At 44.4% G+C, this 18,931-nt stretch overlaps 1 protein-coding gene across 3 annotated transcripts in view; it reads right to left on the reverse strand.

Moving 5' to 3' along the window:
- DYNC1I2 (dynein cytoplasmic 1 intermediate chain 2) overlaps positions 1-18,931 on the reverse strand; it is a 209,018-nt gene that overhangs the window by 14,167 nt on the left and 175,920 nt on the right. For all 3 annotated transcript variants that reach the window (XM_033945658.1, XM_033945659.1, XM_033945657.1), the window contains 2 exons: positions 11,712-11,852; positions 5,789-5,914 (listed from right to left, as the gene is read on the reverse strand). In XM_033945658.1, coding sequence (XP_033801549.1) covers positions 5,789-5,914; positions 11,712-11,852 — 267 coding nt within the window. The remainder of the gene's footprint in view (positions 1-5,788; positions 5,915-11,711; positions 11,853-18,931) is intronic.

The raw sequence follows: 18,931 nt of genomic DNA on the forward strand, positions 1-18,931 counted from the left end.
CTCCTAGGTGAGCTCCCCACGCGTAGGGGGACGCATCTGTGGTGATGATCATAGAGTGGGGGGGCAGATGAAAGAGCAGACCCCTGGAAAGATTTGAGGAGTTCAACCACCATTGGAGAGATTGCTGAAGAGATGATGTCACAGAGATGGGATGAGAAAGAAGATCCGTAGTCTGTGACCACTGGTTGGCGAGAGTCCACTGAGGCGTGCGAAGGTGGAGACGTGCCAGAGGAAGGACATGCACCGTCGAGGCCATGTGACCCAGGAGGACCATCATCTGTCGGGCAGGAATGGAGGGATGCATGAGCACCTGACGACAGAGGTGGAGCAGGGTCCGCTGACGATCGGAGGGGAGAAAAGCCCTCATTAGTGTGGTGTCCAGAACTGCTCCAATGAATTGAAGTCGCTGGGTGGGAAGCAGATGCGACTTGGGGTAGTTGATCTCGAACCCCAGGAGGTGGAGGAGAGAGATGGTGTGATGAGTAGCCTGTAGCACAAGTTGAGACGTAGGTGCTTTCACCAACCAATCGTCCAAATAGGGGAACACCTGGAGGTTGTGAGACCTGAGGAAGGCCGCTACCACTATAAGGCACTTGGTGAAGACCCTGGGTGAGGAAGCGAGGCCGAACGGTAGCACCTTGTACTGATAGTGATGGTGCAGTACCTGGAACCGCAGGTAGCGGCGAGAATTTTGATTGATGGAGATGTGAGTGTAGGCCTCTTTGAGGTCCAGGGAACATAGCCAGTCGTGTTGAGAAAGAAGAGGGTAGAGCGTGGCAAGGGAGAGCATTCTGAACTTCTCCTTGACCAGACATTTGTTGAGGTCCCTGAGATCGAGAATGGGACGGAGGTCTCCCGTCTTTTTGGGTACCAGGAAGTAGCGGGAGTAGAATCCCTGCCCCCTTTGATCTGGAGGTACTTCTTCGATGGCATTGAGAAGGAGGAGGGATTGAACCTCCCTCAGGAGGAGGGGGGTTTGAGATGAGTTTGAAGCAGACTCTACGGGAAGGTTGTCCGGAGGTAGAGTCTGGAAGTTGAGAGAGTAGCCGTGGCGGATGATGTTGAGGACCCACTGGTCCGAAGTAATGATTTCCCAACGGCTGGAGAAAATGGTGAGACGACCTCCGATGGGTTGTGGAAGAGGTAGCAAGGGTGGATGACTGGCTATGCCCTGGAGAGAAGAGTCAAAAGGGCTGAGTTTGTTTAGTAGGCTGAGGAGGCTTAGAGGGTTGAGAGGCCTGAGATCGAGCCTGAGCGTGATGTTGCTGTTGACGGGGCCGCCTAGATTGCTGGGGAGGCGGATTGAGTGGCCTGGCTGAGAACCTCCGTTGATAAGATGTTTGTGGCCGATAAGGTCGGGTAGGCGGTGCCTTCTTTTTCGGCTTGATCAGGGTGTCCCACCTGGTCTCATGGGCAGAGAGTTTCTGGGTGGTGGAATCCAGTGACTCTCCAAAAAGCTCATCCCCGAGACAGGGGGCGTTGGCCAGACGGTCCTGGTGGTTGATGTCCAGGTCGGAGACTCTGAGCCAGGCCAAGCGACGCATGGCTACAGCCATGGCAGAGGCCCGAGAGGTGAGCTCGAAGGAGTCGTATATCGAGCGGACCATATACTTGCGCATTTGGAGAAGGCCAGAGATGTGCTGTTGGAATAGCGGGACCTTGCGCTCAGGTAGGTACTTCTGGAGGGCAGACAGCTGTTGGACCAAGTGTTTGAGATAGAAGGAAAAATGGAAGGAATAGTTGTTTGCCCTGTTGGCAAGCATGGCATTTTGGTAAAGCCTCTTGCCAAACTTGTCCATGGTCTTACCTTCTCTGCCAGGAGGGGTAGAGGCATAGACACTGGAGCCCTGAGTCTTTTTTAAGGTGGATTCCACCAGAAGGGACTCATGGGGCAATTGAGATTTGTCGAATCCAGGAATAGGGATGACACGGTAAAGGTTGTCCAGTTTACGGGGAGCTCCCGGTACCGTGAGGGGATTTTCCAAGTTTTTGTAGAATGTCTCCCGTAGGATGTCATGCACGGGAAGCTTGAGGAACTCCTTAGGAGGTTGCTCAAAGTCTAAGGCTTCTAAAAAGGCTTGGGACTTTTTGGAGTCAGATTCCAGGGGAAGGGACAGAGCAGCAGACATTTCCCTCAGAAATTTAGAAAAAGAGGACTGTTCAGGTTTAGAGGTGGCATCAGGTGCCGATGGTTCCTCATCAGATGAGGAGGGATCCTCCTCGGTACCGAGAGGAGTCTCCTCCCATAAATCAGGATCCCTGACCTCTGGTGCATGTCGGGACACCGGGGTGGAGGGTGCGGTGTGGCGAGTCTTGGACAAAGATTTACCAGAGCGCACCGAAACGGTACCAGGGGAGGACGATCGGCGTCGTTCTCGGTCCCGAGAAGAGTGCCGTACCGCCTGGTGCCGAGGAGGATCCACTGTGGGTTGAGAATGAACCACTGGATCATCATGAAGTTGTTGGGCCGAAAGGATCGGCATCGAGGTGTTTACCGGTACCGAAGGAGTGGACACCGGGGGCTCGGTGCGGGGCTCGGGCCGGTCTGGTACCGGAAGGAGCGGTGCCAGGATAGAGGGTAGCAGTTGTTCAAGTTGTTTCTTCAACTGCTCCTGAAGCTGAGTTTGTAGAATGGCCGAGATACGGTCATCTAGGGGTGGCATCGGAACCGCTTTCTTTTTCTTCGGTTCCTTGGATGCCGCTCCACGCCCCGGCGATGAGGAGGCCGATGACGAGGCACTCACCGATATCGGGGCGGAGCGTTTACGGGACCGGTGCGATGCCGGTAGGGACGGTGTCGCCACCGTAGCAGGAGGGCGCTCGAGGGAAGAGGAAGGCTTCTTAGCCGGCTTACCTGGCGCCAGTGGCGCCGATGCGGGGTCGGTCGGTGTCGAGCTTGACGGTGCCGATTTTTGCGGTACCGCCGTTGAAGGTGAGGAATCCATCGCCGACTCGGTGCCGAAGAGAAGGGTTTGCTGGATTCTTCGGTTTTTAAGAGTTCGTTTTTGCAAAGTGGCACAGCGGGTGCAGGAGTCCGCCCGATGCTCCGGACCCAGGCACTGCAAACACCAATTATGTGGGTCAGATACGGAGATCGGGCGTGCACACCGCTGGCACTTCTTAAAACCGACCTGCGGGGGCATGAAGGGGAAGATAGCCTCCGCAAAATCGAAGTCCGAGGCCTGTATAATGGCAACAGGCCCCGCCGGGGCAAAAACGAAAGAAACAGGAAAAAATCAAAGTTTTTTTTTTTTTTTTTTTTTGCAATTCAAATAAAAAGGAAACCCGAAGGTAGAGGGAGAAAAATTTAGAACAAAAGCGCGAGCGGGAAGGCAAAAAGTGATTTCAACGGCCGTTGAAAAAATACACGCGTCTTCTTCGCTCCGCGGAAACGAAGAAACTGGGGACCACGCACTCCTCCGTCGGGCGGGAAGGCACTCGCGCACGCGCGGTGCGGCCAACTAGAAACTTCTAGTTAAAAAGGTCCGTACCGAGGGCTCCGTCGGTGACGTCACCCATGTGTTAAGAATATGCTGCCTGCTTGTCCTGGGATAATAAATAAACTTGAAACTTGAGATCACTGTTCAAGTTTCAAGTTTATTAGGATTTTATATACCGCCTATCAAGGTTATCTAAGCGGTTTTACAATCAGGTACTCAAGCATTTTTCCCTCTCTGTCCCGGTGGGCTCACAATCTAGCTAACAATCTGTTGTAGGAAATCTGCAATCTCCTGGTAGTTGGTAGGCTTCCACCATTGCACTGCAAAAAGTTTCCAACGTGGAGGCAATTTATAACATTTTATTAAATGAATTCTAGTGTCAGTAACTCTGGTAAGTCTGCTTTATCCAACTCTAGCTCTTGTGAGTCATAATCCAGCTTTAAATAAATGTTCTAACTCTGAATCAGACCCAAGAAGGGAAGAGTAGGCGTGGACAGGCAAATAAAAAGTGTATGCCTTTTTGATATAATCTTCCAAGGAATTGGGGAGATCTTTCCTCAGATATGCATTACTTGAATCTAGTGTAGGTGTCCAGAGTACCAATGTGGGTGAAATGGAACGAATTAGCATACTAAGTCCTGAGATGGTCTGAAGCAAAACTAGGTGTTTGGTCATAGCATTTTTACCAGTCTTATTCAAATTTAGAAACAGAGAAACATAAGAAAATGAAGGCAGATAAAGACCATCTTGCCTATCTGCCTATCCATGTCATCTATCACAGTTTTGAACATCCTTAAACTCGTGCACAAGGTCCTGAACTCAGGAACTCCCCCTTACCTTCTTTTCCTCTGCCTAGACTATTACATTCTCTTAACGACTATCGTCTGCATATCCCCTCATCCCCCTCGTGTGAATTAAAAGACTAGAGACAAGGAACAGAATATTCTTTTGTACTGACCTAGCCCTCTAGAATTCATTACCTATATATACCCTAAATTTAATTCAGATATAAAATCATATTTGTTGCAAAAGGCTTCCCCAACTTTGGTCATAGATGAATCAATGCGTGATATACAATTCTAGACATTTGACAATACTTCTGTTGTAGTCAAGAGTTTTATATTATATATGTGTATATGCTTTAATGTTATATTACCTTATTGTTATGTGGATTGCCTGGTAATTTCTTTCCTATTATTATTGCTGTTCTTTTCCTCTTATTATTTTATATTGTACACCACCTTGCAAAGTTTTCTCAGAAAATCAAATCTAATAAGCACTAGACGATATGCTAAAAGTGACATTGTTCTGGAAAGACAGAGGATGGAATAGGCAATTTAAGAGGACATATGCACATAGTGACTGATTATAGGCAAAGGAGTTTCTTTGGTTTTTGATCATTTTGGAGGACACATCTCCATAACTTCTTGAAGTAGGCAAGGATGCTGCAGCTCATAGTGAACACAGTTATTCTCAGACTCCTCCTATAGAGGAAAAAGTTGATTGTGTTTATCTTTGACTATAGGGTTATCGTGCCTTAAAGTCCAAAGATGGGGTAGTAACCTTCAGTGTCAAAGGTTCAAGCTATAGTGTCTTCAAAGTTGATGACTTTGATATAAAAGATATTGGGTTTAGAAACTTTGGTTAATCTCCTGAAGCCTTAATCTTTGTAATTGTATTATGCTAGGAGACAAGTGAACATTACTCCACTTTTAAACATCATGGTCAATGCCTAAGCACCAAATAATTGGATATTTTCTATTACAGACAAAGGGATCCTAATGCAGGAAAAATGATCACTGCTCTATTAAACAGAAAACCCCTATAAATTCAATGAGGAGAAGCTAAGAACAATTTTAGTTAGAAAATCTTAACTCCTGAGGGCATTGTGATTGAAGTCAAGTGAGGTAAGAGGACTGTAGAACACATCCAATTCACTTCAGTGAGACTGAAGGAGCTTTGCAGGGTGTCTGCAAATGCATGAGGTAAAAAAACCCAAAACAAAACTTCTGAGCTTTTCTTCTTAAAGCCGAGCACATTTTGTATCCTACTTCTCCATGGAGAAAAAATGCCTACAGCAACAGGAGTAGCTAAATAGGAGCAGTTTCCAAAAACTTTAAATGCTTGATTCACTTCAGGAAGTCAACTATAATCAGAGTGAAAGAACTCTTAGGCCTTTTTGCTTTCATCTATGAAAAGAATAATTTATCAATATTTCTAATAACATTGTTCCTTTAAAAGAGTAGTAAATCACTGATTCCACAACATAGGTATATTATTCCAAACTTTGAACAAGATTGTAAAACGGCATTTCATATAACACAAATACAAGAACAGCAAATATCTACCTCTCCCACATCGTATATAAATATCTCTCCCTCTGAATCGCCTACAGCAATTTCCCTTCCGGAATGTGTCCATCTCACACGATTGAGAGCAGGATTACCTTCCACAGTAACACTTGCAGTTGGTACCTGGATTGGGTTACAAGGAACAGCATTGCCTATAGATTTATCAGAATTTCTACCATAAAGAATCATGTTCACTCTTCCTTGATTCAAACTATTTTGTCTGCATCATGAATACTAGTAAATGCAGTGTAGTTCTAAATGTGTTACCCTATAAGGTTTTTGGAAATGCTGTACCTTAAGACAGTATGAAATATCGCATATAATGTGATGAAATTGAAATTTCCAATAAGCTTTTGCTATACACTAGTATCATAATTATTAAGGTTTACGCCATGAAGAAATATTGTACTTGTTCATTTTTTTCATACTGTTGTTTTTCTTTTTTAAATCAAACTTGAAATTAATACTCATTTTGCAGGCAGACACTGAATGCTGCAAACATAGTTTTCTTCCTAAACAATACCTAAAATATTAGGAGCCAAATAAATTCTAGTCCAATTTGGCTCCTAATATTTTAGGTATTGTTTAGGAAGAAAACTATGTTTGCAGCATTCAGTGTCTGCCTGCAAAATGAGTATTAATTTCAAGTTTGATTTAAAAAAGAAAAACAACAGTATGAAAAAAACAAAATTAAAAAAAAAAACAGATTTCTGTAATGAATGATTAAATTTTCCCATGATAAGATTTTTGATTAGAGGGGAATGGGGTGGGATTTTATTTCTGATTATTACATACTATATCAATAACTGAATGAGTTCACAATAAAGTTGATTTTATAGATTATTGATTGGGAGGGAGGGAGGGGTGTGGAATTATTATATTCAATAAGAATTATATAAATTTAGATTTCTTGCATAATATTATAACTTTATATAATATTAATTTTCTAAAGAAATGTTAAATTTGATGTTAATATGTGAGTTAATCAAGTGTGTATATTCAAGTTTCTAATGAGTTTATTTGAAACACTTGTAACATAAGAAAATGAATAAAGATTTATAAAACAAAAAAAAATAGAATTTAACTATGCAGAAACAAGTTGATACAGTAATCTGTAAGGCTTTCTATACTTTATGGAAATTGCAGACAGTTAGGGCTTACTTCAATATTATCGCATTTAGACTGCTGGTCCAATCTCTGGTATTGGGGCACTTGGATTACTGTAATATAGTTTATCTCGCAGGGGTAAATTACAACTCATACAAAACACAGTGGTGAGTTTGATATTTTGGTTTGAAAAAAATATGATCATGTGTCCCCTTTTTACCATAAATTGCATTGGCTACCTATGGAGGCCCAAATTATTTTCAAACTTGGTTGCACTTATTACAAAGTCATGGAATAATTGCAGTGCAGCAGTCTTTTTTTTTTTTTTTTTTTTAAACACACACAAAAAAAACCCCTCCTAATGATTTCTCCATTTATGTTTCTCTCTTTTTAAAATGATTAATACTGTAACCTGAATCCCTCTTCCCTTCCATCCAGTTGAGTCTGTTGGTCTGTAGGTCAAACCCCCTTTTTTTTAATTTATTGTTATTATTATTACCTTGTATCTTAACGTATGTTCAAATTTGGATTTTATAGTAATTCGCTTAGTGTTTCATTTGTTATTATTATTTTGTATATTATTGTACATTCAAATTTGGATTTTAATGTACATCGCTTAGTATTTTATGTATAAGCGATTCATCAAATTTCGAATAAACTTGAAACTTGATAACCAGTCAAGCACTCTCATACCTGTTGGAGATATTTTCATGTTCGAATCCAAAAAACTCTCGCATTACGCGTGCTCTTTTCATTTACTCTTCAGTTAAGGAATGTAAGTTTAAAAAATATCATGAACGTACATTGTCCTATCAGGCCGCCCTCTGGGATAAAGACTTTAAACAACAATTTTTTTTGATTTACATCTTATCCAGACTTTAGAAAACAATTTAAGACTTACTTATTCTCTAGATTTTTGGCTAATTAATTCCCTCCGATTCTTATTGTGACCTAGCTTATTTTTTTGTAAACTGCATCGATCTTCACGGTTATGTGGTCTATAAGTTGATTTTTATGTTATGTTTTATGTTAAAATAGATGGCAATACAATTTATTGTTTTGAAAACATTATAGCACATGTTTACTCTGGAAAATAATGATAATGGCAAGTAGCAACGCATTCCACTGCCAAGACAAAGAAAACTGCCATGTGAGTCAAAAATTCCAATACACCAAACAAAATCAGATTATACCAATATGAAGAGACATGTATTTGTTATGAAATATAATTTGATAGAATTTAAGTGCTGTTTAAAGTGTAAAATGTTTGCATGATATGTTGCACTTATTGTTAGCATTAAAATGAATAAAGATATTTAAAAAAATAGATTATACCAATATGAAAGGCTAAAATCCTGAGGAAAGACAATATAAAATCTTTCACAAGAATTACCTAGAAAAATTTATAAATTAAGTTTATAAATTAAGTTTTAGTTAGTTAGTTAACTGAAATGGTGTGGTGGCCATGTTAGTCCACTTTTCAAGGTAATATTTAGAAATAAAACAAAAAGGAAGAAAATAAGGTAGCACCTTTTTTATTGGACTAAATGCATTTTGGGGTCTTTTTACTAGGGTGCGCTAGCCGTTTTAGCGCATGCTAACATGTGCCAATGCATCCATTATATCCCATGGACGCGTTCCTGCGCATTATCATTTAGTGTGCGCTAAATCGGCCACTGAACCTACTTTATGATTAGGTTTTGAAGGTTCTAACACCTTCTCCTTCAGATCAGAAATATGCAAATGTTGACAAATATTAGTACCGTATTTTCACGTAGATAACGCGCACCCGTGTAAAACGCACACATGGGTATAGTGCGCGAAAAACACAAATTTATGTAAAGAAATTTTTATATACCGCGCACACCCGTATACCGCGCATGCTGCCCGACTCTCCTTTCGCCCGCCCCGACTCTCCTCTGGAGACCCCGACTCTCTTTTCGCCCGCCACGACTCTCCTTTCCCCCTTGAAGTACTGTCCCTACCCTGAAAGCCTGATGCCCCCCCCCCGACGTCCGATTCACCCCCCCGCAGGACCGCTCGCACCCCCCACCCCGAAGGACCGCTCGCACCCCCACCCCGAAGGAGCGCTCGCACTCCCACCCCGAAGGACCGCTCACACCCCCACCCCGAAGGACCGCTCACACCCCCACCCAAAGGACCGCTCGCACCCCCAAAGCCTCCCCCCCTCCCCCATGGAGAAGCTGTCTACCTTGTTTCCGGATGCCAGCGAGCCCAGCTGTTTCCTCTGCCGGCGGTCCCGCCCCTTCTCTGAGCCCTGCTGCGCTGCTTTTTCTTCCGGCGGTCCCGCCCTTTCTCTGACATCAGAGAAAGGGCAGGACCACCTGAAGAGGAAGCAGCGCAGCACAGGGCTCTGAGAAGGGGCAGGACCGCTGGCAGAGGAAGCAGCTGGGTTGGCATCCGGAAACAAGGTAGACAGCTTCTCCATGGGGGAGGGGGGAGGCTGTGGGGGTGCGAGCGGTCCTTCGGGTGGGGGTGCGAGCGCTCCTTCCAGGTGATGAATCGAGCGTCGGGGGGGGACTATGTAAAAAAAATTTTGTACAACGTGCTCACACGTATAACGCGCAAGGGTATGCGCGGTTTGTAAAAACCACGTATAACGCGCGCGTTATATGCGAGAAAATACGGTATATATAAGAGAACCATGAAAGCATTTCAGTGATAGTTTCACAGGAAGAGGGAAAGGCGGGTGGGTAAGTAGGAGACAGAGAGGTGACAAAGTAATTAAAATTTCTTTGAAGTGTGAATAGAAGCAGAGGTGTTTGTTAAGTCCAGACTGAAAGGTATCAAAATATTTCATCGTTTTAATTTCAAAGGTCTTACATTCTTGGATTGTCATAAAATTTCCTTTTAGTATTCTCACCATAAAATCATTGGTGCAGAAGTCAGTTTTTCTGAAGTGTTATCCGAGAGGGGTGACATCTTGGTTGGTATTGCAATTTTTAATATGATATCTATGTAAGTTGATCTTAGTATTTAGCATGTGGCTTTTTTCACCAATGTAACATTCTTCTTTGCACTTTTTGCACTAAATGATATACACTACATTAGAAGATGAACATGTGAAGGATCCCCTTATGTTGAATGTCTTTTCCCATATGAAATATTCTCTGCTCCACCTGTGCTGGCCTTCCGTCAGCCACATAATTTGAAACAGAAACTGATAAAAAGCAAACTGTGGGCTAGATTCTCTAATATTTGTGGTAAAATCCGATGGGCTGCTATCGAGGCCGCTATTATAATGATTTCAAAAAGAGGAGGCATTCTTAAAAGACTCTGCATGCAAGTGAGGTTCGCAGATGTTTATGTAGGCTCGCTAAATTTACATGAGATGAGTAGCGATTGGCACATGCGCAGAATAAACCCTGCAACTAAATACATTTTTTTAAAAAAAAGAGAATCCCAAATTGAAGATCGGCAGGAGGGATGTCCACTGGGGTCCCCCCAACAACCAAAACCCCTGACAGCAGTTGCTGATTTTTGGTCACCAAAAGCCGACGTTGCACTTAAGAGAATCACTTGGCAATGATGAAGAATCACCTGAAGTGCTCATTTAAATATTGATGAGCCCATTTTCTTGGCAGATTCGGAGAGTGCTAGGAAGCTTGGAAAAGATCAAGGTAAGCCATTTTGATAATCTGCTGCTAAAATACATGCAAGCTAAACCTACTGGAACCAGTTTAGCAATCACGTTAAAAGGCACGTAAAGTTGAAGAATCTGGGCCTGTGTGAGCATATCTGAAAGGATCCCACGGTCACTCATTCACCCCTCCCTCTTCACTGAAATGCTTTCATGTTTCCCTTATATACACTGATATTTGTCAACATTTGCTTATTTCTGATCTGAAGAAGAGGCTACCTTAGAAAACTAATCATAAAATGCATTCAGTTAGTCCAATAAAAAAGATACTACATTATTTCCTTTGTTTTATTTATAACCCCCCTCCCCTTTTCCAAACCACACAAGAGGTTTTTAGCGCTGTCTGGCACACTGAATGCTTTGCGCTACTCCGAAGGTTATAGAGTTCCTATAAGTGTTGGAGCAGTGAAGAGCATTCAGCCCACTGGCTGGCACTAAAAACATCTTACGTGGATTAAAAAAAAAAAAAAAAAAAAAAGGGGGGGGGGGGAAGGGGAAAAATATAACCTTATAGCAAAAATTAGTTTCTCAGAAAGAAACAAATATAAACCTTACAACCTAAAATACCAATATGATCTCCCAGGGAATGTTATGATTTTAATTTATAATACTTGTATTTTGACACATATGTAACTTCTGAATGTTTTTATATAACCTGCCGCAAGCAATTTAATTCAACCCCCCAATTTAGGCATCTTCCCATATCAAATACCCTCTAGAACAGCTTCGGATGACACGCGCGACCTCGGGAGACCCTTGACACAGCGCCTGTTTGGTGCGAAACATGTTGGGTTAAACTCCCTGGTGTTGGCTGAGTACAGCTATGCACATAAGCTAAGTACATTTATCTATTAAAGCTTTAAAAAGTTTGAAAAATACATATACATGTAAAAAAGAAAAGAAAAAATATTTAGTAGCAGATTAAAAATGGTTATGAGCGGCCAATGATGAAGTGCCACATAATTCTCTCCACAGTCAAGAGATAGCACAGCGGTGGAGTGGTGGGGCTGAGGCGCACTCATATTCTATTGAAGCAATTGAAATACACCATATACCGGTTTCTGTTGACTGTTATATGTATGAATGGAATTGTAGCACTTCTAAACAAGATTACAATTTGCTTGAAATAAGGCGGTCATAATCCTCTCTTACCTCAGTGTCATTATTGAGATTCCACAGATCAAGCCTGCCTACTCCATCCACACAGGCAAAAAGGGCAGGATGGGTGGGAGACCACATGACATCATAAACATAATCGGAATTATCTTCAAAAGAGTACAGAGGCTTGTTGTTCTGGAAAGAAAAGGACATGAACTAATAAAATATATTACAGATTCTAGTCATATATTATACCAACTAAAATACATAAAAATTCACCTCATATGTGTGTCACATCCTGAAATTCCCATAATTAGTGTGCTCGTGCTACGATTTCCATAGGTTAATCTATAAAGATGCCTCCTATGACAATTTTGTTACACCACACTAACATGGCTATCTCTTCTAGTTTTTTTTTTCCATACAATGAAAGCAAATCTCTCATGCAGATTCACTGTGGATATTCTAAAACTATCTGGGTATGTCCCAAAGACTGGGTTGAAAACCATTGTTCTAGACATTTTTTTAAATTAAAAATAAAGACATTGTAACATACAAATATCTGAGGCAAACAAAGAGAGAGACATAACTAGACATGTAAAACCAACCAAGTATTAAGGAACAGGAAACAAGTACCTAAATTATGTCTGCAAATAATAAGCAAGTACCTTTGATATTTAAAGTCAGTTACAGAGCTTAAAAAAAAAGATAAGCAAATGGAATTCTAGCCAATATGCAGGTAGATGTTCCTGCCTCAATGTTTTGTTTATTGTAAGCAATGTTTATTATAATTATCTGCCACATGCTTATTTTTTAAGTCATTTGTAGACTCAGTACCATGAAAAGGGTACCGTATATACTCAAATATAAACTGAGATGTGGTGCATTTAGATTTTAGCAAAGCTTTTAATAGTGTTCCACACAAATGTCTAATAAATAAATTGAGTGCTCTCGGGATGGGTCCTAAAGTGACAGGCTTGGTCAAGAACTGGTTGAGTGGAAGGTGGCAGAGGGAGATCGCTCTGAGGAAAGGGATGTTACCAGTGGTGTGCCTCAAGGTTCTGTTCTTTTTAACATTTTTTATGAACGATATTGCTGAAGGGCTGTCGGGTAAAATTTGCTGCTTTGCAGATGATACATATTAACATAGTAACATAGTAGATGACGGCAGATAAAGACCCGAATGGTCCATCCAGTCTGCCCAACCTGATTCAATTTAAATTTTTTTTTTTTATTTTTCTTCTTAGCTATTTCTGGGCAAGAATCCAAAGCTTTACCCAGTACTATGCTTGGGTTCCAACTGCCGAAATCTCTGCTCATCTACACCCTCCCAGCCATTGAAGCCCTCCCCTGCCCATCCTCCACCAAACGGCCATACACAGACACAGACCGTGCAAGTCTGCCCAGTAACTGGCCTTAGTTCAATATTTAATATTATTTTCTGATTCTAAATCTTCTGTGTTCATCCCACGCTTCTTTGAACTCAGTCACAGTTTTACTCTCCACCACCTTTCTCGGGAGCGCATTCCAGGCATCCACCACCCTCTCCGTAAAGTAGAATTTCCTAACATTGCCCCTGAATCTACCACCCCTCAACCTCAAATTATGTCCTCTGGTTTTACCATTTTCCTTTCTCAGGAAAAGATTTTGTTCTACGTTAATACCTTTTAAGTATTTGAACGTCTGAATCATATCTCCCCTGTCTCTCCTTTCCGCTAGGGTATACATATTCAGGGCTTCCAGTCTCTCCTCATACGTCTTCTGGCGCAAGCCTCCTATCATTTTCGTCGCCCTCCTCTGGACCGCCTCAAGTCTTCTTACATCTTTCGCCAGATACGGTCTCCAAAACTGAACACAATACTCCAAGTGGGGCCTCACCAATGACCTGTACAGGGGCATCAACACCTTCTTCCTTCTACTGACTACGCCTCTCTTTATACAGCCCAGAATCCTTCTGGCAGCAGCCACTGCCTTGTCACACTGTTTTTTCGCCTTTAGATCTTCGGACACTATCACCCCAAGGTCCTTCTCCCTGTCCGTGCATATCAGCTTCTCTCCTCCCAGCATATACGGTTCCTTCCTATTATTAATCCCCAAATGCATTACTCTGCATTTCTTTGCATTTAATTTTAGTTGCCAGGCATTAGACCATTCCTCTAACTTTTGCAGATCCTTTTTCATATTCTCCACTCCCTCTTCGGTGTCTACTCTGTTACAAATCTTGGTATCATCTGCAAAAAGACACACTTTTCCTTCTAACCCTTCAGCAATGTCACTTACATACATATTGAACAGGATTGGCCCCAGCACCGAACCCTGAGGGACTCCACTAGTCACCTTTCCTTCCTTCGAGCGACTTCCATTAACCACCACCCTCTGGCGTCTGTCCGACAGCCAGTTTCTGACCCAGTTCACCACTTTGGGTCCTAACTTCAGCCCTTCAAGTTTGTTCAACAGCCTCCTATGAGGAATTGTATCAAAGGCTTTGCTGAAATCCAAGTAAATAACATCTAGCATATGCCCTCGATCCAGCTCTCTGGTTACCCATTCAAAAAATTCAATCAGGTTCGTTTGGCACGATTTACCTTTTGTAAAGCCATGTTGCCTCGGATCCTGTAACCCATTAGATTCAAGGAAATACACTATCCAAAATCTGCAATAGAGTAGATACCCACGATGGTGTGAATAACATGAAGAATGACCTGGCAAAGTTTGAAGATTGGTCTGAAATTTGGCAGCTAAAATTTAATGCTAAGAAATGCAAGGTCATGCATTTGGGCTGTAATAACCCAAAGGAACGGTACAATTTAGGGGGTGAAGAAGTTATTTGCATGACAGAAGAGCAAGACTTGGGTATGATTGCATGCGATGATCTTAAGGTGGCCAAACAAGTTGAAGAGGTGACAGCGAATGCTAGAAGGATGCTAGGGTACATAGGGAGAGGCATGACCAGTAGGAAAAAGGAGCTATTGATGCCCCTATATAAGACTTTGGTGAGACCTCATTTAGAATATTGTGTACAATTCTGGAGGCCGCACCTTCAAAAAGATATAAAAAAGATGGATCAGTCCAAAGGAAGGCTATTAAAATGGTGCGTGGTCTTCATCATAAGGCATATAGGGGACAGACTTAAAGATCTCAATATGTATACTTTGGAGGAAAGGCAGGAGAGGAGAGAGATGATAGAGACGTTTAAATACCTACGTGATATAAATCTTTCATTTAAAAGGAAGCTCTGAAATGAGAGGACATAGGTTGAAGTAAGAGGTAATAGGCTCCGGAGTAATCTAAGGAAATACTTTTTTACAGAAAGGGTGGTAGATGCGTGGAACAGTCTCCTGGAAGAGGTGGTAAAGACAGAGACTGTCTGAATTCAAGAAAGTGTGGGATACGCACATGGGATCTCTTAGAGAGAAGAAGAGATAATGATTACTGCAGATAGGCAGACTGATGGGTCATCTGGCCTTTATCTGCCATCAAGTTTCTATGTTAAATTAACAAATTCAGGAGAAAATGCATTATTAGGAATCACTGAGTTTCACTTAGGTAACTCCACTTTATGTCTCTTGGGCTCAGAGGCTTCCATGCTCTTACATTTAGGTATGCCATTGCTCTGGGCCTCTGGGAGGGATTTTCTCACAGTAGATAGCCCGTTCCTCCCTCTGAGATTCTTCAGCCCTAGAGCCCAAAGGGAAGGCTAAGCCTGACACTCCCGCCTCCTTTTCACGTGTTGGTGGCATGTGGTGTAAGGGTGCTCTTCTGGCATCCATCCAGTGCTAAACTGGCATGAATTAGGGGTAAAAGTGCTTGAGGACTTCATCCCTGACAGTGTTGAGGCAAAACGAGATGCTTTGAAAGATATTAAGAACTTTGGAGGGGGGGGAAAAATTGGGAAATCCAAGATGGCCACTGTGGCAGCATTTTGGTGCTAAAAAAACACCTCAGAAACAGGATTTTAGAGGTGGAGGACCCTAGGGAATGTGGCAGAAACCTTCAAAAACAGGTTTTTCAGGAACCCGCCCGCCCCCCCCCCTCCATTTTGTATATAGGCTGTAATAGCCTTACTCACTATGACATGTTCTGAAGGTGCTGCAGCCTACCTCAGCTCTAAGAAGTAGCTGGATCTGGGAGAAGAATCTCTGTCTCATTCAGCCAGGCCTCCAAATGCTGAGATCTTTGAGCTGCCAGTCAGACAAGTCAGAATGATCCTCAACCCCCGTGGAACCATGTATGCAAAGCGGTAGGCGAAATCGTAACTGGAACCCTGAAGAGCCCCACTGAGCCCCCTGCAGATGCCTAACACCTTGCTTTCAAGCCCCTGTGATTCAGTAGGCAAACGAAGTGGAGCTCCACAAAGCACAGTTACTTACCGTAACAGGTGTTATCCAGGGACAGCAGGCATATATACTCACATGTGGGTGACGTCATCTACGGAGCCCCGATGCGGAAGCATTTTCAAGCAAACTTGATTGAAGATTTAAGTTTGCTCTGCTGCTCCACGCATGCGTGCCTTCCTGCTCCACTAGGGGGTGCATCCCCTCTTGGTCTCCAGTTCACTTAACTAGCAAAGAAGCCAACCTCGGGGAGGTGGATGGGTTGTGAGAATATATGCGTATTGTCCCTGGATAACACCTGTTACGGTAAGTAACTGTGCTTTATCCCAGGACAAGCAGGCATGATATTCTCACATGTGGGTGACCTCCAAGCTAACTGAAAAGGGATGGAGGGAAGTTGGCAATTTAAGCGAATAGATTTCGTAAAACCGATTGGCCGAACCGGCCATCGCTCCTGGATAGTGAGTCCAGACAGTAGTGGGAGGTGAAGGTATGAACCGAAGACCACGTGGCAGCCTTGCAGATTTCCTCAATAGGTGTGGACCTGAGGAAAGCTACGGAGGCTGCCATCGCTCGGACTTTGTGTCCCGTTACTCGACCAATGCAGCGCGAGACCAGCCTGAGCGTAGCAAAAGGAGATGCAATCGGCCAACCAGTTGGACAAGGTGCGTTTGGAAACTGGGTGACCTAACCAGTTTGGGTCGAAGGACAAAAACAGTTGTGGGACTTTCCGGTGTGGCTGAGTGCGTTGGAGGTAAAAGGCCAACGCTCTCTTGCAGTCAAGAGTGTGGAGCGCCACTTCTCCGGGGTGAGAGTGGGGCTTGGGAAAAAACACAGGCAAGACAATGGACTGATTGAGATGGAAATCAGACACTACTTTAGGCAAGAACTTTGGATGGGTGCGGAGTACCACCTTGTCGTGATGGAATACCGTGAAGGGTGGGTCCGCTACCAGAGCTTGTAATTCACTAACCCGCTGGGCGGAAGTGAGTGCGAGTAGGAAAATTACCTTCCAAGTGAGGAATTTTGGATGGCATTTGTCTAGGGGCTCAAATGGAGGTTTCATTAGTTGAGCCAGAACCACGTTAAGGTCCCAAACCACCGGGGGGGGGGGGTTGAGAGGGGGGTGGACGTTCAGAAGACCCTTCATGAAGCGAGAGACTAAGGGATGGAGCGAGAGGGCTTTCCCTTCCAGGGGCTGATGAAAGGCTGCAATCGCACTGAGGTGTACTCGAATGGAGTTGGTCTTTAGGCCGGAATGAGATAATTGAAGTAAATAGTCCAGGACCAGAGGGACGGGGACCGACACCGGGTCCTGGCTGTGGGAGGAGCACCAGGTTGAGAATCTGGTCCATTTTTGGGAATAGCAGGTTCTCGTCGAGGTCTTTCTAGAGGCCTCCAATATCTCCTTGACTGATTGAGACACGGGGAGAGCAGTCAGGGGGAGAGAAACCAAGCATTCAGATGAAGAGATTGAAGATTGGGATGTAACAGCGAACCCTGACCCTGTGATAGTAGAGAGGGAAACAGAGGCAGAGGCAGTGGATCTCTGACACTGAGTTGAAGTAGAAGGGAGAACCATGGCTGGCGTGGCCAGCGAGGGGCAATCAGGATCAGGGTGGCTTGTACTGTTTTCAGGTGGACAAGCGTCCGCAGTATCAGGGGAAACGGCGGGAACGCGTACAGGAACCTTCCGTCCCAGTCGAGGAGGAAGGCGTCGGCCTCGAGCTGGTCCGGGGAGTACATCCGGGAACAGAAGAGAGGCAGCTTGTGGTTGTGGGGGGATGCGAATAGATCTATTTGAGGCGTCCCCCACTTTTCGAACACCTGTCGTAGGGTCTGAGAGTGTAGTGACCACTCGTGTGGCTGGAGGAGGTGGCTGAGTCTGTCCGCCAGACAGTTCTGTTCTCCTTGTATGTACACCGCTCGAAGGAAGGTGTTGTTGGAGATTGCCCATTTCCAGAGGCGCAGGGCTTCCCGACAAAGGGGCCAGGACCCTGTTCCCCCTTGTTTGTTTACGTAGTACATTGCTACCTGGTTGTCGGTTTGGATGAGAACCACTCAGTTGTGGAGCAGATGTTGGAAGGCTACAGCTGCGAGATAGATGGCCCGAAGCTCTAGCACGTTGATGTGGCAGCGACGGTCTTCTGCTGACCACATCCCTTGGGTGCATAGGCCATCTAGATGGGCTCCCCAAGCGTACTCCGACGAGTCCGTGGTGAGTATCTTGCTGTGGGGTGGGGTGAGGAAGAGCAAACCTTTGGAAAGATTTGAAGAGTCGGCCCCACCAGCGGAGCGATCGTTGCAAAGAAGGCGTCACTGTCACGGGGCGGTCGATCGGGTCCCGGTCTTGACGCCATTGAGAGGCCAGGGTCCATTGAGGAATTCTCAGATGGAGGCGGGCGAAGGGTGTGACGTGGACGATGGAGGCCATGTGGCCCAGAAGAGTCATCATCTGCCGAGCTGATACTGAGGTCAGCAGGGAAAACCTTCGACTCAGACTTACTAACGCCTCTAGACGCGGAGGGGGGAGGAAGGAACGGAGGCGAACCGTGTCCAGCGTGGCCCCGATGAACTGTAGGGACTGGGAGGGGCGTAGTTGGGATTTTGGGAAGTTTATCTCGAACCCCAGACTTTGTAGGTAGGTAATAGTCTGTTGGGTCTCTGAGATAACCGCTTCCCTGGACGGGGCTTTGATCAGCCAGTCGTCCAGGTAGGGGAATACCTGGAGGCCCTGGGAGCGTAAGGTTGCTGCGACTACCACGAGGCACTTGGTGAAAACCCGAGGTGACGATGCTAGGCCAAAGGGGAGGAAACGGTATTGTAGGTGCCAGTCCCCTACCTGAAAACGCAAGAACTTGCGGTGAGCGGGGTGCACTGGGACATGTGTGTACGCCTCCTTGAGATCGAGGGAGCAGAGCCAGTCGCCCTCGTCGATCA

Source organism: Geotrypetes seraphini, chromosome 5 (genome assembly GCF_902459505.1).
Source record: "Geotrypetes seraphini chromosome 5, aGeoSer1.1, whole genome shotgun sequence".
Classification (NCBI taxonomy): Eukaryota; Metazoa; Chordata; class Amphibia; order Gymnophiona; family Dermophiidae; genus Geotrypetes; species Geotrypetes seraphini.